Here is a 24,756-nt window from a genome sequence, read left to right as displayed (position 1 = left end):
CCATGGTAGGAAGGATGGTGTTTGGTGTGTATGTAACAACGTATTTTGCTGGAGAGCAAAGACCTTTTCAGCCTTCAGGATATATTCGTAAGGATATCTCTATTTTTAAGACCTCAGTGGGAGCCACTCGAAGCACTCAGCTTGAACCAGCAGGGAGTTAATATCCCTGACAGAAATCCCTCCTCTGGGAAAGCAGCCCTCAGTGAAAACCCAGCATGCCGTCCCTTCACGGTGTGCAGCAAATCGGCTCAGCACGCCAAAAACCGAGTTGTGTGCCCGTCCTCTGGTGCTCAGCCAGGGCCAGAGCACAGCTGACACCACAGGCAGGATGCTGCCGGCTGCAAATTTGGGCACCGCTGCCCCGTGCAGACACAACCAGCACAGCGGTGCCTGGGGACAAGGTGCTCTGCAGGGGCCTGAAGCTGAGGTGGATGCTTCTGCCTCTGGCAGCTGCTGCTCCAGGATGTTGGGAGATGTGGCAGGGATGGCAGGCGCCAGCCCCCAGACCCCGAATTAGGTCAGTGCAGCTGTAACATCTGGCAACGTCGCTGCCTTTCCGCAGGGATTAGGCACAAACACCACTCAGACGCTGTGACATAAATACCCCGAGATGCGGCTCGTGGACGCTGGCAGGTCTGAACATCTGTGCTCTCCCTCCACCCAAGGGGCTCGGGAGCTGCTCCAGGGGCTCGGAGAGGAGGGAACCTGCAGTCACCCATCCCACGCTCCTCTCCTGGCCGTGGCCGCGGCCTCCCCAGAGTTCATTGCCCTCCCCAGGGGTGGCTGCTGTGTCGGTCACCTGCAAGGCACTGCGGCAGCGTGGGAGGAATCGCAGCAGCAAATGTGAGCAAACCTCCCCCAGGAAACCAGGAGAAACTACCAGTAATGAGTCAATTATCTGAAAAGGCTGAGAGCTACCCCAGGAGCTCAGGAAACCCGGCTCAGTCATGGGACGAGGCCACAGCAGCGGGGACACCAGCTGCTGAGGCACATTCCCATTCACTGTGCCAAACCAGGGCCAGCTTTTTATATCCCGTATGTAAGCACACAGTATCTCTACATAAGCTCACATAAATAAAGACATACAGAACAACTTGCTGTTTTGGAGACATCGGTCTCGATTAGCACTTTAAGCAGCGTTAAAAATCCTTATTTCTGAGTCACAAAATACCTTTATAAGGCAATTACATTTTCTGTGTGGTTGTTCTTTTCAGTGCACACAGGGGCAGCAGCAACACTGTCAGGTGGTCCCTTCTTGGCATTTTGTGATGCTCTCACCAGTCGGGTGCTCCATGTGGCTGTGGATTTCAGACCAGTTTAGTTCAGGGTTTTGTCTTTTCCACTGCCACTGGAGCCGCCCGAGGGGCGCAGAGTAATTCAGGTGGGAAGGGACGAGGGGGGGCTCTGGTCCGACCTCCCGCTCAAAGCTCAGAGCGGGGTGCTCAGCGCTGTATCCAGCTGGGCTGCAAAACCTCCAGGGACAGAGCCTGCACAGCCACCCTAGGGACCTCCCCTGAACTCACTGCAGTTCATTGACATCCATCATGTACTGGGGGGGACACAGTATCCACACGCGGTCTAACAAGTGCCGAGTAGAGGAAGATAACCCCTTCCCTCGACCTACGGGCTGTGCTGCCACCCATAGGGGTGAGATGCTGCTGGTCTCCATCGCTGCCAGGGCACGCTGGGGGCTCACGCTCAGCTCCTGTCCCACCACCCCAGGCCTTTCCTGCAGAGCTGCTCCCCAGCCAGTGCCTCCCCAGTATCACTGTCAGGGGTGATCCTTCCCTTTTGCAGCACTTGGCACTTGTCCTTGTTGAATTGCATAAGGATCCCTTCAGCATTTTTTGAGGCCAGGTGTGCCGTTTGCCTTTCTCCAGTTACTGGGTCCTCCCCTGATCTCCAGGACCTTCCAAAGGTGACAGACAGTGGTTTTGCAAAGACAGCGGCCAGCCCTCTCTGCACCCTCAGGCACACGTGCAGCCCAGCTGCTCAGGCAGACGTGCATGGGTCACGTTCTCTGCCGCAAGCCCAGACTCAATCCAGCTCCTCCAGGCTCCTGCCAAACGGGACCACCACATCCAGCCAGGACCATGGATTACAAATTCTGGTGCAGGAAGAGCACGTGGAAGAGGCACTGAAATCATCGAGCAGGAAGGAGCAGGTGTTAAGCTCACGCCTTTTCTGGTCATGGAAAATTAAATTTCTAAGTAAATGGGACTGTTTGTTTGCATGCTTTCTCCATGCTACTGCATTTCCATCGCTTCATGTGGATGGGGATTGTCCTTGTAGATGGAAAGACCGGAAGACACGTAAACCTGGTATTTAGGAAAAACAATGTTAATGGTAAGAGCAGATTTTAAAGGGAAGAGTTTGAGGCTAATGGAAAACTGATCAAAGAGCAATATGAATCACATGCCAGAACGACAACCATGACAAGAGCAGAAGATGAAATAGAAAGTGGAAGCATGCCTACTGCCAATGCCCATAGTGAACCCCACTACTTATAATCACTTCGTGACTTAATAAACTGGCCTCCTCACCCGTATCAAATGAAATCCCCGGCTTTCAGGCATCTACTGTTGACCATCTGTCTTTACAGACAGAAATATTTTCGTACCTTTTAAATCAGTGTCATGTGTGTCTCTTCCACAATTTCCAGGAATTTCTGGGCTAGCGTTTACTGTCTGCACAGCTACAGCGATGATCTTTTGTTGTACCAAAATCTTGTGATCTGACTTAATTTTCTGGCTGCTTCTTTCTCCATAATAGGCTCCCTTATTTTGTTAGTTTCTCTATGTTTAAAACAACGTGACCTTACCTCTGGCCCTCAACATTATCCACCAATGACCCAAACAAGATGACTTTACAGAATATACTTTTTACAGAATATTTTTCTCAATTTTTTTTAGAGCTCAACCTCACTATGTAGATTTTGCATCATTCTACACAGCAGCTCATCTTCTTCACCATAAGCAGCTACTCACAGATTTGAAATATGGAAGTGCCAGGCAGAATCTCACTACAGTCAGAAGGGGATTCGGTCGGGGGTTTGGGGGGCTTTTTTTGTTTGTTTGTTTGTTTAAAATCACTGCATTTTCGGACATCATCAGCTACCTCATGCTTCATACCCACAACCATTTTGCTTTTGCTAGCCAGAGGCATGGAAGAGCTGGACAGTAGGGACTGAGTCTGCCTCAGAAGAACAGCAGATGTAAGGTGAAGGCAGCACATAGAAGAATTTAACTGGCGTTCTCTTTGATTAATTAGAAATCATACCATTAAACTACTCTGTCTGGACCGTGGGCCCTTTGCCTGTATACTCCTATGCCAGGAATGCCATAATTCTAGGCTTCTTCAAGCAGGTCTCTTTTAAAAATTAGTTTTAGCCTTGTCCCTTTTGGGATTAGTCCCAAATGTCCTTCCCCATCCCACCAGTCTGAGGCTGAGCAATGCAGTGGATGAAGCACAGAAACAGTGAAGTGGCTCAACGAGTTTACAGCAGCTTTTCCAGATGCTGAGGTTAAAAGATGCCCGAGTTATCAGCTGTGGACTAGCTATGAGTTTGTGGTCCCAAGGACGGCAGTAAAGCTGGAGAGCCACGCCTGATGGAGCCAGCGTATCTCAGGTCTAACTGCTGCGACACCAACGGGGTGCCAGGATATTTCAAGGTAAAGCTTGAACTCATATTTAAAGTGTTTTGCTTGCAACCCACTAAGGCCCACACAAGACTTCAGGAGGATACTGAGATTTAGTGGTGGGAGCCAGAAAGAAGAACAGCAACAACAACATCCTTTAAACCAGAAACTCGTTGCACTACTAAAGGCAACACGAGCAAGGCACACAGAGTCATGCTTTTAAAATTCACTCAGGATGAATACCCAGCTTGAGATCTGATGCATCTCAAATGCATGGGACTACAGCTCTGCTACGCCCCATCTCAGCATCAGGACACCTCTCCCTACAAGTCAGAGCCAGTCTCAGATGGGGCAGCTGAGCAGTCTCTGTGCCCAACAGCTGGAGAAAGCACACAGAGAGCTGAAGTGCACGAGGAACAGCCGTGAATAGGAGCGCATGAGGGCTGAACGCTGCTCGCCCAGCACGGCAATTACCGAGTGGCTTTGCCTCATTATCCCCTTGCTCACCAGGGCAACAAAAACCTCAGTACAAGGAGCTTTTGCAGGCACAGCGGGAAGAGGAGAGATGAGGTGAACGGCAGGAGGGGACAACGGAGAGGTGGAGGAGAAGAGCAGGATGGGTGGGGAGGAGGCAGCTGCATGGGGTCTTTTCCCACAGACACATCAGTTGCTGTAGGAGCAGGAGAAGGAGAGGCCAGGGCTGGAGGAGCAGGGCACAGACATGGGGAAGGCAAGCAGAAGACAGGGGAAACAAGGGCAGGATGAGGAGGACAAAAGTCCTGGAGGTGACCAAGCTGCCCTGCAGGGAAATGCTGGGAATGGGAAAGTGGAGGTGTTTTTCTAAATTGCCCGTTTGAGAAGCCACTAAAACGCACACCTGTGCACATCCTTGTATTCAGGGAAAGCTTTTTTTCTGCATCTTTCCCAAACCTACTAAAGACAGCATGTAGGGAAAATGTTTGTCAGTACATGTGGAGGCATTCCTGCACAGCCTCACACACCACCGACTCATTTCAGGTTGCGCTCAGTGAAAGCCATTTGACCAACAGGGGAAAAAACCCACCTTCTTTAAACAGGAACCATAACACTAAATTCAAGATGCTTCCCCACTACGCTTCTGAAGACCTTCCTTTGGAGGCTCTGACAAGGTGCTCCTGAGAAAGGCAGAGGCTACAAACAGAGCCTGAGGTTTTTCCTGCTCCAAGAGAAGGAAAAATAAACTCTTCATGAACCTGTAAGTTGAATTTCATAAAGCAGAGGATGTTGCCACCTGCTGCTTAAATATGAGCAGACATTAGTTTCCTGGTGTTTGGGTCATTTCTAGGATTTGAACTGTTTTGCAGCCTGATAAGCCTGGTTGGAAGGTGGGGGGAATACTGCTTGTTCCAGAGACTAACAGCTGCTTTTTTGCGCTTGTAACTCAGCTGTCAGCGACTTCTCTTCCACCGTACTGCTGGCAAACACAACAGACCACGAAACACTCCCTTCTCTGCGGTTTCTTCACTGTAGTCAGGTTTGCAAATCAGGTGGGCTACCACAGCAAGCAAACATCACCTACAAAGCCTTCAGAGGAGCCGGGTAGGTACTCAGCTGCCACTTCTTCCCTGATGCCTCTTAGTACAAGGTGCAAATCTTCAGGGACGATGAGGATCATGGGTGGCCAAACCTTGGGCAGCCAAAAGCAAATTCAAGAGAGAAGGGGCTTGTAAAATTATTTTTAAGGAACTGTAAAAAGTGCACAACCTAAACACACCAGGAACAGGTGCTGAACTGCTGCCCTTATTTCAATTCAAAGAATTAGGTTGTAGTATTGAGGATTAGAGCATACACTCCTTGTACAGGATTAAATAAAAAGGCCCACGTTTCTGTGAGACAGTGGCTTGGCAGTCAGAGGGAGATGAAGTAAAACCAGCCCGGGTTGCTCTGCAGGCAGAGCTGATGAAGCAGCAGCATTGGATTGCTATTCCCCCTGGTGAAATGCCTCTGGGGAAAGATCTATTAATTACAACCATCTGGAAGAGAGCCTCAGCCGCAGATGCAGTCGTGATGCTGGGGAGGGGACGGCAGGCTGGAACTGGGGACAGGGCTGAGCAGCCACACCAGTGCTGTGGCCGGGAAGGGACAGTACATGGTGACTATGCTACATCCATCCATGGGGCCAGGGGAGAAACCCCACCAGGGTTTGGTGCATAAGAATGGAGACGCAAAGTCTTGGGAATCATGCTGATTCAATCTGAACCTACTTTCTGGTTACTTTCTGTAAGGTCTCTGGACAGGATGAAATTACGCTGCTACTTACTTCTTTTCTTGGTTAGTTTTCTGGGAGTTGAATCAGCTCCATGCAGGGTCTAAAACCACCAAAGCAGCAGCAGAGGGGGAAGGCGAGGAGCTCACGCTGTACCAGGTGGCAGGACACTCAGCCACCGAAGCTGGCCAAACCTGTTTCATCCATTTTGCCAAGACCCATGCCCCTGCCTTCATCTCCTGCAAGAAAGGTATTTTTGCTTCTGCGGGAAGACCAGAATCTCGTTTTCCAGATGGAAAACTGAAGAAAACTACAATTTAGGTGACTTTCCCGAGTTCTCAGAGGCCTTTATTGGCCAAGTGAAAGCCTGAATGCTGTCAGCACAGTTCGCAGACTTGGCACGTATGAAGTAAAGCCTCCCTCTTAGTGAGGAACCAGCGGTGGGCTGGTGCTCTCATGCTGCTCCAGTTAATCTTTGCTAAAGCCCACAGACCAGGGCTGCTTTTGCTGGGTAGAAGGCGGCAGTAGCAAATTGTTTCTGAATTTTAACGTTTCCTGAGGCATAAGTGAAGTTCAAAATCAGCAACAATTTCAAAACTTCACCATGGCACTTGCCTTGTGAGAACCATATGGACGAGTCAAGTCTGGGGAGAAGTGATTCAGCAGCTCCCAAGGGAGAGGAGCCAATTATTCTCAAGGTATCTAAATGAATAGCTCCTGAGAGCAGAAAAGGGATTCCTCTTGCCCCTCGGTAATCTTGATAAACTATAAAAATCTGCCTTGGTCATTGCGACATGGCTGCTTTTTGCATTGCATTTCATTGGCTTCCATGAAGATTATTGCTAGCAGAATGGGGCGGGGAGAAATCAGAGAAGCCAGAGGAATAATAGTCTCTTAATAAAACACAACTGCAACTTTTATCTTGACTTACCCGGTCTAGCTGTCCCAGGGCAAGCTGAAAGATGATCACCTTCATTAAAAAATTGCTCTGGCTGCACAAAACAAGCATCTCAGCTGCCTCGGAGACCTCTCTGGAGGACAGCACAGAGGTGAGAGATTACAGAAAGAGAACCAGAGCTGCCTTCCCAATCACGAGGGGAACGGATAAATATTTCTACTTGTTTTCCTATGTCAGTCAGCAGTTTCTTTTCATGATATTGCTCGAAAATCTGTTCCCTCAGTCATCCGCTTTTAAAAGCTGATTAGAAGAAAACAGGGTGCAGCACACAGGGATTAGTCACACCTGCAGCCTCTGCAGCAGCACTGCCTGGCATCCCAGTCCACTTGCAGGTCGCACAGTGCAGCTGCTGGGCGCCCACCCACAGTCGCAGATGCCCTCCTGCATCCCCTCCTGCTCACGTGGGGATGCCCCAGGCAGCTGTGGATACCTGATGAATGGATCAAACTCTCCGGACTCACAGCTGTATATCCTGGCAACCATAGGAAGGGAAAGACCCGTTCACTGTGCTTCCTCACTACTATCGGTAGCAGAAGAAAGCCAGTAATCTGTATCAGCGAACCAAGGTGATGAGAACAGTGCTTTGTTCCAGCATCAGCAGGTGGTTAGATCTGGGTGCGGGGGAGGATTCCCATTTGCACTCTCTGAAGACGACCTCTGCCATTTTTACCAGGATATTTCTAAAGATGAACATTTGTGACTAGTTAGAAGCACAGGAAGCTGCCAAGAGCAGCAGCTGAGTAGTTCCTGGGAGAAGTAACCATGTGGCAACAGGAAGGCAGGAGTGGGCAAAACCACAACGCAGTACAAAGCTTCAGAAGTGCTCCAATTCCTGAAGGAGTGGAGGTACGAGCAGCTCATTTCAGGAAGAGCGACACAGCAGATCCCGGTGTCAGGGGCAGGTTGTCATGATGGCTGGCCACCAAACCCACCAGCCACCTGGCAGAGCAAGATGCTCAGCAGAAGATGGGACGAAGCAGGCATGGGTTGTGGAGAAGGGAATAATTGCCTTTGCTGAGCCTTAAGCAGCATAAGGTCAGGAAACGGAGATGTTGGCAGTGGAAAAATGCAAACTGCATTAAGACAGGCTCGTAAACATTAAGGTTAAGCTGGCAGGAAACCCAAGAACTGATGCAAAAGCAACCTCAGCAGCTAGCCCTTGGGGAAAAGCATATCCCTACCTTGGGCACCTAACACAGCCTGTCCTCGCTACCCAAAGACAAAGGAAGCTTGACAATACTGCACAAACGAGGAAGATGAACCCTTCATACACTGGTTCGCTCCACAGGTTCAGCTACGCTTTCTGCTTATTTCCAAAGCGTGAACTGGTGACCCTGCCCAATTCTTGGTTTCCATATTGATTTATTTGTATTGAAACATGTAAAAGCATTGATGTTTTAAGCCATTTATATTTAAACCAGATTGAGGGGTTTCTTGAATCAACGAAGACAAAACCAATACTCTTCTCAAACAATTAAGGATCTATTCTTTATGCTTACTCTGGAAATTATGAAGTGGAAATGTAGATTGCCTCACTCCCTGGGGTGCCAAACTGAGGGACAGTTTTGGTATTGCTCGAGCAGCCTGACCACAAGGAGTACTCTGGTGATACGAGGTCACCTGAACTCAAGAGGTCCAACACGTGGCCTTTTGAGGAGCCAGAAAGGGCATCAGCTGGTCACCGACCACCCAAGGGGAAACGCAGTGAAAACTGGAAGAACCACAACGCCACTCCACCAGAACTTGGCACTTCGTATTTCATGCTGGAAGCAGGAACATTAGCATCCAGACACTTAGGATGTTGAACCTGAATCATGGTCAGCCAGATAAGCAACCCAATATGGGAATGTGTTTCACATCAGAAGAAAGTCCCAAGTTTGCAGTCTTTATTCACTTTTTCATATATAAAAATATAGGTGCACTTTCATATTTGCCTCTATATAAAAGTAAATATACCCCCCTCCAAAATGTATGGGCTAGTGTAGTTGCACATTCAACAGGGCTGTTTGCAGTGCCACGCATGACAGGACGACGACTGTTTTCCCTTCCTCACTACCTCTTTAACGGAACACGCTCTAGGCTGAATTGAGATCTTCATTCTAAAAGAGAGCAGCAAAATTTCCAGCCTCTTGACTGCCTGAAGACTAGACTATATTATTCTAACTACCGTTATAGAAACATGCAGCAGATGTACAGAACTGCTCTTTAATACTCTTATTTTGTGCCTCAGTGGAGCAATGTTTCACAGCATGCCATAAGGGAAACAAGAGACAAGCCTAGTACTGTCCACTGACACCTGGATGCAACAGGTCTCTGACCAACTAGCATGCACACCACACCTCAAAACCTCTGCTGCACGTACTTTGAGTTGTGACACAAATACAGGTAGATTTAAGTGCCATTTATTAGCAAGTAAAATGAGTTTTTACAGAAATAACACATTTAAATTACGATTTATTCAGTATAAGAAAAAATCCTGGGCTGTATCATAGTACCTCTTTAGCTTATAGACTTTTTATTGGCTACACAGCTACTATATTGCAAGCTGCACAGGTTCACGCCTCCTATTCTCAAATTTTTTTTAATTAACCCTCCCCCCCCAACTAGAGAGTGCAGAAAGTCTGAAAACGAATTCTAGTTTTTGGCAAACTTGTACTCTTCTGGTGCAGCCCAAACTTACCATAAAAACCAAAGCATTTAAAAAACAAGTTAAGGTGACAGAAGTCTCCCCCAAAAGGACAATGCTCCATTTCAGAAGAGAACTCTGAACACTTGATTTCTGTATGCTCTAGATTTTCATTCGAACACAAATGCTATGTTATAGAATATCTATGTGCCCTCATACAAAAGGCCTAGCAAGAGCTTATACCAGTTTCTGTTTATCCCCAGCGTGTGTGTGGGAGGATGGAGAATAGGAGTGGGGAGAAAGAAGACAAGCATGATTCAAACAAGTTTTCTGATCAATGAAATCCCTACTTCAGAGCAGATGGGAGTGCTAAAGCACTAGCATATCCACAGACAGTACATCCATCCTGAGTTTTGATGAGTCCTAAAAGCAATTCAGAATCCGCAGCTTCTGTCCTACATGGTAATTTCTGCCTGTTCTTTATATTATTCAATTTATTGAATTAAACTGAAACCTGAGGGAGTGGGGGGCAGACGCAGGCAGCGTACATTTGCCATGATGTATTAAAAGATGAGATTTTGCAATTCTGTTTACCTGAAAGGGAAAGCTATGTCCGCTTAACTGATAATCTGTGCCTTCTCTGAAACGAGACAGGCAGAATATTTGAAATGAGTTATAAGGAGGCCTTTATATAGATGACTGAAAACATCTTCATTTCATTGGGAAGCTCTATCTGAATAAGTGATATTTCTGATAAGCGTAACGCATGTAAAAGAAAACTGAACAGAAACAGAGTGATAGCAGGGGTAATACAAGGAACAACGCAAAAAGCAAAAAACGAGCCATTCTTCATTGTTTCACAGGCAAAGACAGACATTAAAAATCCCCATTGTATTTTTTTTTTTTTAAGCAACTTACAGGTTGTATTTTAAATATCAAGTTCCTGGCCACTACATTGATTAAAACTGACTCAATTAACTAAAATGAAAAACAAAACAAAACACCCCGCCCTTGCCAACAGAGCCTAACAGAAGTACCTGAAGAGGCTGCAAATGTGTTGTTACACAGCAACCTGACATAGATACACATAAAAGCTTGCAGAAGGCGTAAGAGAGCGCGGAAGGCGTGACTACCGAAACCGGAGCTAGTGGGACACAGCAGGGCGGTGTGGACACTCAGTGCCCTCTTCTGGGCAAGACAGACCCTTGTTCTGCCGAGCCAGAGCGCAGCCACTGAAGCTGGATTTTCTGACAATTCCACACGGCAAAGGCATTTTCCGTACCTTACACTCATCCCTGGGCAAATCAAGGACGCAGGTCAATCCGGTCTGGATGGAAGCCAGAAGGTTCAAAGGTTTCCCGACGAAGTACTTGGCTGTTTTAACGCCTTTAAAATTTCTGACACAGCAGCGTGTTACATCACAACATTGTTTATTATGTGACTTTTTACAATACAAACAAAAATACAGAAATGCAGTATATGAATACAGCTAAATGCGAAATGGTGATGTTTTTCTTGAGGCCATATTCCCATTTCTAGTAAAATAAAGAAAGACTGCACACAGGTAGAAACAGGTTGGTAGTTAACTCCACAATTTTGCCTAGAAATGACCTATAAATGCGTTTTCCTGCTACTTACCATAAAATGTAAAAAGGGAGTTAAAGGAAAGTTTTACTCACTGGTTCCTACCATATGAAAGAAGCTATATTCTATTTAGGAGGGCCAATATATGGAAAAATATCTAAATTAAATGTTATTACAAAAAATGAAGCAGTAATGAGATCCTTCTGGCTAAAGAAGTTACTAAATGAGAATAGCATATATTTAAAGAATCCAAAACATAAAAGGGTTGTTATAAAAAGCTTAGGTGCACTGTAAGCCTACAACTTTTGTTTTTCCATGTGTACTTTTAAACAATGGAAGTGTCAAAAATAGGGTCAAATGTGTTAGACTAAATTACATTATTGTATATGCTGCACTGAATGGAATTCTTGTATTATGATAATAGAGAAGCATTGTTTGCATCATATTATGGCAATTTATCCTCACTAAAAACCGTCTAGAGTCCTTGCATTTTTTAATGTCCTGTAAACCGTCAACCCACCAGAACATGATTGTACAACAGTAAAATGTTTTCTTTTGCATTAAAATGACATGTTTAAAAAAAAAAAAAAAGGAAAAAACGGTACTTAGAGCTGTTATTTTTCCAAGTACACAACACCCTAGACAATTCAAGGCATCTCATTCTCCATCAAAATTAACAAAAATTTGTCATGCTGTTAAATCCATTACTATGGATACAACTGGTGCAAAATTGGTCAAACGGATCCAACAAACACTGATGTCCAGGCTGGCATATTGGCAACTAATACATAACTGGTGGTCAAAATGATGCATTTAAAATATCTTCCCTTTCTTCTTATTCTTTTCCAAGGTTCTAAAATGATATAAAAAAAGTTTGTTAAATAATGCATACGTGCTCTGAATTTTTTTTTTTAAATCACTAATGTACATCTTAAAATAGGCATTTTATAAAGCTTTATTGGTTGCAATACAATATATGAAACTTATTAAGTACACAGTACTTGTGATAAATGCATTGGTTGACTTCATGTAGTACTAGATTTCCCCTTCCAAGGACTAGGAGAATTAAACACTTGCATTCTCAAAGCTTTTACTCTTCATCCCTCAGAAGTCTGATGCAATCTAGCTTTCAAATACAAACGTAGTTGTTCTTAGATAGATATAGTTACATATGGGCAGTGTATTCACAGATTAAAATCTGCTTTAGAAGCTAATAATCCTCCCAATACTTCCGATATATGCTCATTTATAACTAAAAGCAGTTCAAGATTTTTCTTGGCTTTTAAGTGACACCTCCATAATGGTCGACCACCATTGACCATTACTACCACAGGAACTGCCTTTTAGCAGAAAGCTACAGAACATTTACTGTGAACTGCAGGGCAAGACTCCAATCTACCTGGAAGAATTCTGTTGTTCCAAAATACGTTGTTGAGCTTCCCAGTTTGCTTTCTCGTCCTCAAACTGGCGACGCTTCTCCTCTAATTCTTTGTGTTGTGCCTCCAAATTCTTTTTCATTTGCTCGTGGCGTCGCTGCAGCTACAGGAAAAAGTTACGAACAGAGTCAGTAAGCGCAGAAAACACAGCAACTTTTGGAGCTGTGGTTAACAAACATCAGCAACTATACTAACGCAAGAGAATAGAGGATTATATTTTCTCTTCAGAGAAAGTAACTCTTAGACCAAAAACCCTAAGGTTATAGGTATTGCCAATAACAGAAACAAAAAGGGTATTAATCCCATAGCCTCACTTTACAGTTAACAGAAAACACCCCAAATGCTGCCTGAGTTACAAACAGGAGTTGTAAGCAGCTACACGTGGCAAACAAAAGGAAATTCAAGAATACTTTGATATTTGATGCAAACGTTAAGAAGCAAACTGCAGAGCATTCGAGTATCAGTAATGCATAAATTAGCAGCATCTCCGACTTTGCATGGGGAAAAAATCCCTAACACTGATTTCATCCTATAGTATTAGCTATATTAAGGATCTATTTGGGAAAACATTACTATTAAGTGGATTAATTTATTCACTGATTAAATGAATTATTATTAGTATTATTGAAGTGAATTGTCTACACCGCCAGAACAGTATAAGAAGTCTCTCCTGTAAGTTGCTGGGACAGACTGACAATCAAATGTGTCATATGTGAGAATGGAGACACTGTCAGGAAAAGTGATTCTTTTTGTGTGGTGTAACACGTTTTTGAATTGAGTTAAATAAAACTCCCTCTTTCCTTACTCTCTTGCAAGTCCCTGTCTTACATAAACCCTTCAAAACATATTTCCTTTTACAGATTTTTTTAAAATGCTTTATACTCAGCACTGTCTATTGCCTACTTTTCTACATTTAGAGAAATACAACAGAAGTTTATGAAGTCATGAATAGTGAAGAAAAAAAGGAATGAAATGCATGAACATTTAAAAACTGGTATCGCAGGATGCACTCAGTCAAAAAGTCATGAGGTAGTACATGAAAAACAAAAAGAAAGATTTTTGTTTGTTTTTCATATAACAAGGAGCATGGAGGCCAGAAGTATAAATGGATTCAAAAAGATTCGAGACAGAAATTGAGGAAGGATAAATCCAGTGACTAATTAAACCATGATCCAGTTAAAACATCTAGCTTTAAAATCCTCAAATTGCTGACTGGTGTATCTTAGCATTCATATCCTTATCTATTCGCTTCTCCAAAAGAAAAAAAAAAAAAATCTAGATTGATACATTTTTTTTCCCTCTGATCCAGTATGCCTTGGCTCCTTACAATGCCTAGGCTGCCAAGCATTTCAACTGTCCTTCCAAGTTTCCTCAACTTCCCTCAGATTTGGAGCCAACTTTCTTTAGGAACTTTGACAGTTTTGAACTTCTCTATTAGGTTTCTTGTGAGAAGCTGCCTTCTCAAAACTTAAATTAATTTTCTACTTAAATGTAATTTTATAATAGTCTCTTAAGAAAATCACTTCAAGAGCTGCTTGAAGCCCATAAAAAACAGTTTCACTGTTAAGACTTCACCTGGAGATGACAGAAATTAGTTAAATATCCATAAGATTTATGCATGTTCAAATGACACCAAAACACTGACAACAACATATCCCCGACTCTTTCTTAGTCTAGTAATTCTCATTGAGATCACTTCTTATAGACATCGTATCAAATTCCTGAAGTGCTTCTTTAATATGCAAAGCAAATTCTCATTACTACATTAGCTTATGTAAACCATGAAAGTCTCAAGAACTTTTTAAAGCACATGGAAGAGAACGGGCATAAAATATTCCAAAGAAGAGGGAGAGAAAGAGGGTAAGAAAGTTAAGAGTATTTTAACATACCGCGACTGTGAAAATAAAAAGAGAATGCATGTGAACATTAAAATTACTTTTTAAGTTTGGCCTTATACCATCTCAGCAAAGACAACAAGATGAGAAAGAATAACTGAGTTGTCTTTAAACATAAAATCTAACTATGGAATCAACTCCTAGACAGAGGTTATATTGCAAAGTCTTGGCAAAAAGAGCCATCCCTACACTTGTTCAGCCTCAAGCATATTGGGGTTTAAGACATTTTGATTACCTCAGCTTCAGAGTCCTTCAGTTTCTGAACTTTTTCTTTGACTTTCATCTCAAACACCTGTTCCATTTCCATTTCCATTTTTTTCATTTTGGCTACATGCTCCCTCCTTTCCTCCTCCATCTGTGCCAATGGGCTCCTGCCATAAATCCAGAAGAAGAAGTTAGCTAATAAGAACTTTTTTCCCTGTCTGTTATATTAGGGCATCTGTAAAAAACAAGATAAAAATGCTGAAGCATTAAGATAAATAACATCGCTGTATGCACTGCTACCTTAAATTCAATTTGCATTATTATATTAACTGTTTAGTTAAGCTTTCCTCAAAAAGACATTTCATACAATATCTTTTCCTCCCCCACAATTGATTTACATTACATTTAGGTTAACAGAAACTCTTGACTTTCTATCTTTAGTAGAACCTGGTCATGGGAAGAGAGGAAATCAAAGTTACAAACAAAAAAAAAAATTAGCATCTTCCAAGTGATCTTCAGGCATCTTTTTTCTTTCCCGTTCAAATATATACAAAAGTTAATGGACATAATAAAAATTTTAAGAGCGTTGCAGACAAAAGTCCCATTTCCTCTCTAAATCTTCACTGTTCAAAGTGAGCCCAAGAGTAAGTTAACATTACAACTGTGTTGAACGCTGTGGTCATATTTCTGAAGAGATAGCAACTTTGCAAAAAAACGTTCAGGCAACTGAACATCGGTATTTCATGGAAGTGTTAGTTGGAAGATTTTCCTTTAGAAAGCTATTAATAAACTTAATATATAAAAATAACATACATTACAGTAACTACTTTCCTGGATTTTACTGAACTTTTAAAGCTGTATAAGCCTGCTATCCATGTTATGGTGATACAGGTTTTAAATAGAAAGTTTCACATTAAATAACTCCCAATAAATGAGGATGATTTTGATCTAGTGATGATTGCTACACACAGTCTTGTAAGACTTTTCTGCTGTTCAACAAAGAGCAATCAAAACAAATCACTGGCCTCTTCTTTCAGTTTTGAGTACATACAGCTTAAAATGACAAAGTTTTAACTATCGTGTGGGTAAAAATGAAGAACTGAATATATTTGGAACTGTTACAATCAACCAGCAGAGGGTATCTACTGTAATGTATGCAAAAGTCACTCAGACCAGCAAATTGTAAAAAAGAGGTGGCAAGCTTAAGCTCTATCAAAAATAATATTTCAAATCTTAAAAAAAAAAAACAAAACCAAAACCCCTGTTCTGATTCAAATCATGCAGAAAAAGCATTCTAAAAGGAGAAAAGAATTGACTAACTTTCAGTAATGATTGAAACATAATTAGCAATGTCTATTTTGATTCAGAATTTGCCACTCATTCTTAAAGGAATGGAGGTTATAGATCAAACATCTGGTTTGACTATTAATGGCTCATTTTATCCTTCCTGCTTGCCCATTTTCACCAACTAAGCATACAGTGAAAGTAATCAGTGTCATATGAACTCAAGGCCATATGAACTTTTTCCTCAAATACCAGTATTTTAAAAGTGACAACTGGGCGGGGGGAGATGGCATTTCCACTTAAAAAAAAAAATTAAATTGAATCTGAACTAGTAGTTGCAAAGCCTGGATTGATGAGTAAAATGCTGTATAATATATGGAACTGAAACTGATCCTCAGTCTAACGTTTACTTTAGCACTTCAAAAGGCCAACTGCTACCAACTTTTGTCAGTGAAAAAAAAATGGTTAAACACAGGTGAAGTGCAATAATACACAAAAATAAGAAGAAAATGAAAGAAGATGTGAGCAGCAGTACTTCTAGAAGCTAACCAGCTGTCAAAACAAGACTATTTTCTTGTTGTTACCTTTTAGAAGTGTAAAGTTCTCAAATGTATCTGCTCTTCAAAAATGAACCTAGGAAGTAGATCTGAATACTGAGGAATCATTGCTGCAGTTTCTACAGACTTGAAAGGGGAGCAGAACCATCCTTGTATTGACAACCTAGTAATCTAATGGGGATGTCATGCGAGCTGCATTTGAGAAAGTGGTAAAAATCAGTCTGCACAGAAAATTTCATAAACTAAACAAGCAAGCATTTACAGCTGAGAGCTTTACAACACAGGTCACAACTGGTTTTGTTAGGTCTTAAGTATGTGGCATGGGTAAACACACATCATCCTGTATTTCAGGATGAAACTATACAAGGGACTTGAACAAAAAAAAAGCTGAAGGTAAAAAAACCCGAACCACTAAACAAAGATGTAAAACATTTAACTGATTTAACAGGATGTATGTTAAAACAGCCCTCTAAGTTAACGTCCTGGTTTTGGCTGAGGTTAAACCATGACAGTCAATCTACAAAAATTAAAAACTATTCTAGATATGCGCAAAGTGGAACCTCTGCGAGCCAGTAGTAAGATAAAACCATGGTCAGAAAAGATTAAAGTAACTAAATCCCCAATCCAATGAAGAGTTGTAAATTTACAGATAAGGATGAAAATTTCACTAATTCTTTATAAGCATCTATATAAAGATGATGGAGCTATGGAGAGAAACTGGGGGAATTTCATAATTAATGCACTTCTTCTCATTGTTCAAATTTGACCAAATTTGTCTTGACGCTTAGCCAAAAAGTTTCTAAAGAGGATAGGTTTTTACAGAGATATTTGTCACAAAGTATTTATAACTTCCTAAAGTTTACATTAGCACAGCTTTAGAACAAAACAAAAAAAAGACCTGCTAGGGAAAAAAAAAACAATGCCAAGAGTGGGATAATAGGAAACTGTTTTAAATTTGAAACATTAAACAGTGAAACCCCTTTTGTGTTTATAAAATTTTTGTCTTTAAGTTTTTTGGAAAAATTTAAATGACCACTTACATGCCTTCAACTGTGTCAAATCTAAAAAACAAAAAATACAGAGGCTTAGCTTAGCATGCTTAAATAAAACCACAAAACCAAAAAGCAATAATTAAAAAAGTAAATTCATTATTAATAGATTCCTAAAGCTAATTATGTGCTCCCCCAAAAGCAAATTTTTCACAGTAAAAGGAAAGACTGTCAGTTAAAGCTTGTTATATTTATTTCAAATTCAGTTAGCAAATCACTACACCATGTAAATATTAATGCAGGTTTGATGTGTCTCTAAACAAGTTTTCAGAAACCAATGCCATATCGAGGCTTATCTGTTCATTTAAAAATTGTCACCTAGTAAAGGACACTGTATTAAAAACCCGTGAACGTTCTTGTGCTACAAAAAGAGCACTTGACTTCAATGGCCAGCAGAGGTCTCACCGGCGGCTGAGCTCAGCTCTGAAGAAGGCTTGGCTGCAATGTCACCTCCCCAGAGCACGATGCTTAACCCCAGCATGCCTTGTGTTAGCACTTCACTAATACTACAGGAGGGAAAAAAGAACTCTGAAAACAAGATTCTGATATTAAGTCTCACCATATAGTAAGATGGGCTGAATAACAATGGAACCATTTTACAGAATTCGCTAAGAATATAGGCAAAACGAGTTAGAAGTAGTCTAAGCTAAGCAGTTAGAAGGACCTATGCGTTGTGCATTTTGTTACCCTGTGTGACAGGTTATTGAACAGATCAGTAGATGGATAAGGCTCATCTTTACAGTGTACAATATGACTTTCAGCAAAATAAGGTTTTACTTTTAAACTCACTGAAGATATCAGCTTCATACAGCAAACTGAAAAGATTGCTCTGAAATTTAAAATGCCAATTTCCTCACATCACGTAGTACACATGTGAAATTACAGTTACCACACAGTTTGAAGAGACAAGTTATCCATATATCTGAAGATTATCCTTGACATTTTATTTTGTTTTTTAATGGTTGGGATGATGTTGAAAATTTGAAGAAACAGGAAACTAAACCTAAAATACAAAAAGGCTACATAATCAGGGAAAATACATGCTTTGGATTGCTCTTAGGTCAACGAGTTACTTGTAGAACAGTCAATTAGAGTTTCACCAAATCAAAGGAGACAAATCAGAGAGAAAATTATCAACTGGACAGAAGAAACTGCTTCAATTCATCTGCACAGTATTATTAAAACTTGTAGTGCATACTTCTATTTGTTGTCACGTTTGCATTTTTGTTCAAAGAAATACATTAACAGTTGCATGAAAAACAAAGGTCTGCTAAGATCACAAAAATACAGCTGTTTTAAAGGTACAAAAGGTCAATCCAGTCTCCAGCAGCTGCCAGTAAGAGATACTTTTGGAAAAGTGCAAGAACCACCGCATGTACATCTCCTCTTACAGGTACCCTCCCAGCTTACAAAAGAACAGCAGCTTCGGAGTTTCCAGAGCGTCCTGGTTTCGGCAGGGATAGAGTTAATTTCCTTCCTAGTAGCTGGTACAGTGCTGTGTTTTGGATTTAGGATGAGAACAATGTTGATAACACACCGATGTTTTAGTTGTTGCTAGGTAATGCTTACACTAGCCAAGGACTTTTCAGCTTCCCATGCCCGGCCAGCGAGAAGCTGGGAGGGGGCACAGCCAGGACAGCTGACCCAAACTGGCCAAAGGGACATTCCATACCATGTGACGTCATGCTCAGTACATAAACTGGGGAAAGCTGGCCAGGGGGGCCACTGCTTGGGCACTGGCTGGGCATCGGTCAGCGGGTGGTGAGCAATTGCACTGTGCATCACTTGCTTTGTATATTATTATTATTATTATTATTATTATTATTATATTTCGATTATTAAAACTGTTTTTATCTCAACCCACAAGTTTTCTAACTTGTGCTCTTCCAATTCTCTCCCCCATCCCACCGGGGGGGGGTAGGGGGGAGGAGTGAGCGAGCGGCTGTGTGGTGCTCCGTTGCTGACTGAGGTTAAACCACGACACAGAGCCAGAGGTTGTATCTGTGTTTAACGGTATGCTTGTAATACCACCAGATAGCACCAGAGCACGTCTCCATTCTCATATAGAGATACTGGACCTGTCTCCCATGAAAGAATCAGATTTCCAGAGGACAAGTCAAATATTGCTCCATTTTGAGACACAGACACTTCTTTCACAAGGCAAGCAGGCAAGCATAAAATTCCTAAGGCGATGCACAGATAAACTGTTAATATCTGTTCTTCCCTCTTTTAATTAATTTCCAGGAAGACGCGTGGTTATTAGGAAAATTCCTTCTATGCTGCTTCAACTACGCTAGATTCAAAACTATGAAAACACACTGAAGCCAAAAAAGCATGTTAAAGCTTAAAAAAAACCCCCCTACAACTCAACATATGGATAAGGTAGCAGGGCAAGACATCAGCTGCTTCATAACCAGTATATGCATTCAAGAATTTTATTTATTTACTTACTAAGTCATCCTGTGTTTGGAGAAACAAACGCTAAGGAAAGTTTCAAAGTATTTTTTACAAGTTTGCAATAGATTTTGCCATCTTTCAGATGGCTGAATCAAACAAACTGTGATAATTTATTTCTTCTCTTGAAAAAAAGAAAACTTGATAGCTAAGAGCACCAGTTGTATTTATTCACTTCCGAGCTGCAGTACTGCAGTGTTCTGAGCAACAGATTTCTTACGGAGAAGATTGTTCCAATAGGCACATTTACCTAGAAATATTCAGGTGGGACAGCACAGTGACCTGACATGGCAGGAGATGCACAAGTAAGTATGCTTCAGAAAGCAGAGTAATTCCAGGACCTTTTAGCGTAAATTCTAGCTAAAAAGGAAATCTCAGCAACGCTATCAACAATTGACCGGAGGCAGGGGGGAATGAACGACATGAAAACAGTTTTGAAACCTTCTGGTAGATGCATTTATGCAAAAATGCATCTTGTTATGTTTGCAATATGGAATAAAAATTAATACAAAAATAAATCATTGCATTATTCTTTTTAAGAAGAACGCAGAATAACCAATGCTTACTTGAATTAGGTAACAGACTAAGTCTGTAGGTACACACTAACACAAATCTAAGCAGGCACAAAACAAAAAGTGGTGAAGGTGTTATCACTAAACTTCAGATTTTTCTGAATCTAAGGAAAACATACAAAGATTTGGAAAGGAATAAAAAATAAGCAATAAAAAATAAACAACACAAAATCAAAACAACTTCCTCTGATATCCAAAATTGCAATGAAAAAGTTTCACTTTTCAGTACAGTAATAGCAAATAATAGTACAGTAAAAAGTATAGTAATAGCAAGTTAGAAGTCCTGGAGGAAATGCAGAATTTTCTATTCTGCACTACTGTTAATACACTCTCACCTCAGCAAAGAGAAAGTTGGCTCAAGTTTTTGCGCTCAGGCGCACTTTCTTCTCTGATGTGCCCACCTGCAGCATTTTGTCCTCAAATGTGCAAACTACCTTACATGCCCCCCACCCCAATTTTTCCCACAGTGACTACCTCATATTTAGTAATTTTACTTCTTAAAACTCCTCCTCTCCCTACCACCAACACCGTACTGTTATGAGGACAAGTGTAGCTTGAGAAATATTTCTAACATCTTGCTATATGTGTTCAGAAACCTTGAGGTGTGAGTCAGGGATAACACGATGGCAAGAAACATGACAGCAAGAAGAAGTAACCACTGTGTTATGGATTGTCCTGGTTTCGGAATGGTTTGAAGACCATTCTTTAAGACTTGACCTCACTACAAACTTTACCTAAATTTAAGTACACTTTTGAAGAGTTGATATAACTGACATATACTATTATATTTTTTGTCAATGCTGAGCCATTTTTGTCAATGTGAGCTTCATGTAGGCTCACACTAGATGAAACTAAATCACGTCCACTTAAATCATTCCCTCACAGGCACTTTCAAAGCATTAAGATAATGTAGAATAGACACTCCTTTAGTGAAGAATAGCTTTGTAGCTGTCATACGGATGGTAACAGCAGATACTTCTATCTAATTTCAGGGCTCTTTTTCAGGAAGAGCAGCTATAATTTAGAATCATAGAATAGTTTGGGTTGGAAGGGACCTTCTAAAGGTCATCTAGTCCAACCCCCCTGCCGTGGGCAGGGACATCTTCAACTAGATCAGGTTGCTCAGAGCCCCGTCCAACCCAACCTTGAACATTTCCAGGGATGGGGCATCCACCACCTCTCTGGGCAACCTGTGCCAGTGTTTCACCACCCTCAGCATAAAAAATTTCTTCCTTATATCTAGTCTAAATCTACCCCCCTTTAGTTTAAAGGTATTCCCCCTTGTCCTGTCACAACAGGCCCCGCTAATATACCTCTATATATATATATACACACACACACACACCCCTATATATATACACCTATATATACACCGATATATTTGGTATATCATTAGCCAAACAGAATACTACCCTATATTTTGGTTGAGAAATTTGTATTTAAATATAGTACAAATAAAGAGTATCACTAATTACTAATTATTTAATCACTAATTATTGTTTATACAGTTGACACGTGTACAGCAGGAAAAATACTTAATTTAAGAGCACAGCTATTCTCAAATAGCATTATAAAATGAAAAATACAGTAGAGCCTACTTTTAAATCTTCCAATAATTTCATCAGGTTGGCAAACAACTTGCTGTCAGAGGTAATCAAAATTACATACTATGGTTAAAAAAAAAACCAGCAACAACAAAACCCAAAAAACCCTGCATTGCAACTCTCTTCTCACAAAAGATAAAGATGTTGCAATAACTTCCCTGCCATCATAAGCAACTCTAGAAGTAGTCAGGGCAGCATTTCAAAGATGACAGTAGTCCATCTGTATTTTCAAAGTTTCTAAACAAACATTAACCCGTTCTTCTCAAAAACATCCCTGACACTGAGTATTGAGCATTCATACCAAAAGAGCCAACAATTCCAAAAGTACCATATATATACACACTATATATACACACCAAAATAGAAACACTAATGCACAACAACTTTGCAATAAATACCAGTGAAATAAAACTTATAAACTGAAATAGTAAATGTAAGGATTCTCTTCAGAGCTGAATCTAACTAAAACCCAGTTATTTAACATGTTCAGATAAATTAATGTAAACCTTAGTGAAAGAAAAAAAAAAATCATAAGTAAACCAGAAGTATACAATGTTCAGACCAGAACACAGTGAAGAGGCAACTGACTGGAATACAAACAAAACCATCACCCCCACAAAAAACCCCAAACCAAAAATCCCACCACACATACACACAACCAACAACAAAAAAAAACCCACACCACACAGAGCAAAAAGATTAAAATGCAATACAACCTTAACAAGAACTTACTTTGTTAGCTGCCCTTTATTTTTGTTGTTGTCAACACCATTGTATGTAACAGCTGCCAGTTTTCTGCTTCTGTAGTTCTCATAATGTACGTTGTTAGTGACATCCTTCAGGTCCTGCATATGAGTTCTGTCAATAAGTGTAATTTATCAGCTTAGTGCACAAATACAAAATACTATCTGAAAAATCAGTCCATATTCATTTTGCAAATGGACTTAATTAAATTATATCCCTCCATTAATGTCCCGTTCCCCACAATGTTGTCATCCTTCTATTTAAATTACAGCTGTCAAGACAGCAAAATCACAGAAGTATCAGATTATTTTGCACTGAACTATCTCAAGTTTGCAATATCCCAAACATTAACTTACAGGACCAATCTTTGGAAAATTTGAGTTCTGTAAATAAACATGCAAGTATTTGGAGAACAGATACGAAAACTTTGTATGACTACTGTAGTAGGTGCTCCAAAGCATGTCACACAAGAAAAAACAAACAAGCCAAAACCTCCTAATTTCTATCTTTTAAGTCTGCAAAAGCTAAATGTAAAGTTCAAGACTAAGACACAAACATTAGCTTCCTTTAATAGTTTTCCATCATCAGCTTGGAGAAAAGCAAAGCTTAATAATCAAACCAACAGTTGTTACAGCAGATGTCACTGAACTGCTGTGAGTATAAGACTCAGCGCCTAACACAACAAAGCACAGGCAGTCTTGCTTTAGACAACTGCAGCACTGAAAATTTAAAAAAAGAAAAATGCCTACAACTAAGTACACATCAGCACTAACAGACAACTCAGGTTCCTATGGTTTATCACAATTTTTAAGTAATCAGAAAGTAAAAAGAACTATTTAAAAAAATCGCCACCACCACTGCTTGCTAAATATGTGGTTAAACAAGATATCATAAAGTTAAGATATTGTTTACAATTAAAAATATGGATATTAATATGAACTCACTAGCTCAAATCCTTTTTTCTCCAATATGTGACTTTCCAGTCTCTCAGACATACTAGAAAACTTAATGTTACCTGTAAGTTACTTACCTTATCAACATGTTCCTCAGAATTGTGAAGTCACAGTGTTCACCGTTTTCAACTACAGAAAGAGGTAAATTTTTGTTGAGACACCAACCAAAATATATGCAGGGGTGACATCTAAAAGCCTTACCTATCTCCTACATTCATTCCAACAACAGGTAACTTCCAGCCTTGCCTTACTCAAACAGTATGTGTGTTAACAGTAGGAGAGCATTAACAATATAACTATATCAATATATCTTACCAAAGTTCCCATGCTCCCCTAAGCCATACTGGCAAACTGTACTCCCAGTTAGTACAGCAGATTAAGCTACCACAACAGAAAGCTTTGCCAGTTTAACTAACTTGATACTTTGGAGGCCCTGCCAGCACAGCTGTATAATTAAGGATCAGATACTAAAGACCTCAGTCTAGATCCAGCCATATCCAAAACCTTTAGAAAACAGACTTAACACAATCTATTTCTCCCTGCGCCATCACATGAGTTGCAAACGTCTTCATTTTAATTTTAATGTGAATTTATTTATTAACTAAGCAAAGGAAGATCGTATATTTAATTTGATGCACCTGCCTATGGACCAAAAGAGAGCATTGGCAGCTGTCATTAGATGCCACCTATTCCACCATGCCTATCATCCCATTACTGTAGAAGAGGCTGATGATGTGAGTGGCATTTCCCTGACAGATAACAAAATGACACTGGAGAAAAATGCACACCCCAGAACTCTGGCGTGCAGACAGAGAAGGAAACACACAAAGCTCTTAGCACACACAGAAGAAAGGCACGAGGCAGGTTCCAATGTGTCCCTGAAGTGGAGATGGACATTTTCATGGGAAGGAGGAAGAAAAACAGGATGAAGGAATTAAAATAACCCAAGTAAG

General features: G+C 41.1%; 1 protein-coding gene across 2 annotated transcripts in view; it reads right to left on the bottom strand.

Annotated features, from left to right (window-relative positions):
• Nucleotides 1-10,880: 10,880 nt before the first annotated feature.
• SEPTIN7 (septin 7) overlaps nucleotides 10,881-24,756 on the bottom strand; it is a 64,291-nt gene continuing 50,415 nt past the window's right edge. The window contains exons 8-13 of one of the 2 annotated variants that reach the window (XM_076330858.1): nucleotides 23,881-23,932; nucleotides 22,839-22,964; nucleotides 17,468-17,488; nucleotides 14,618-14,753; nucleotides 12,451-12,590; nucleotides 10,881-11,904 (exon numbers count right to left, since the gene is read on the bottom strand). In XM_076330858.1, the coding sequence (XP_076186973.1) occupies nucleotides 11,865-11,904; nucleotides 12,451-12,590; nucleotides 14,618-14,753; nucleotides 17,468-17,488; nucleotides 22,839-22,964; nucleotides 23,881-23,932 (515 nt within the window). In that variant the 3' untranslated portion in view covers nucleotides 10,881-11,864. The remainder of the gene's footprint in view (nucleotides 11,905-12,450; nucleotides 12,591-14,617; nucleotides 14,754-17,467; nucleotides 17,489-22,838; nucleotides 22,965-23,880; nucleotides 23,933-24,756) is intronic. The other variant, XM_076330859.1, reaches the window with a different exon arrangement.

Source organism: Aptenodytes patagonicus, chromosome 2 (genome assembly GCF_965638725.1).
Source record: "Aptenodytes patagonicus chromosome 2, bAptPat1.pri.cur, whole genome shotgun sequence".
Taxonomy (NCBI): Eukaryota; Metazoa; Chordata; class Aves; order Sphenisciformes; family Spheniscidae; genus Aptenodytes; species Aptenodytes patagonicus.
This window is presented reverse-complemented; position numbering and strand designations above follow the sequence as displayed.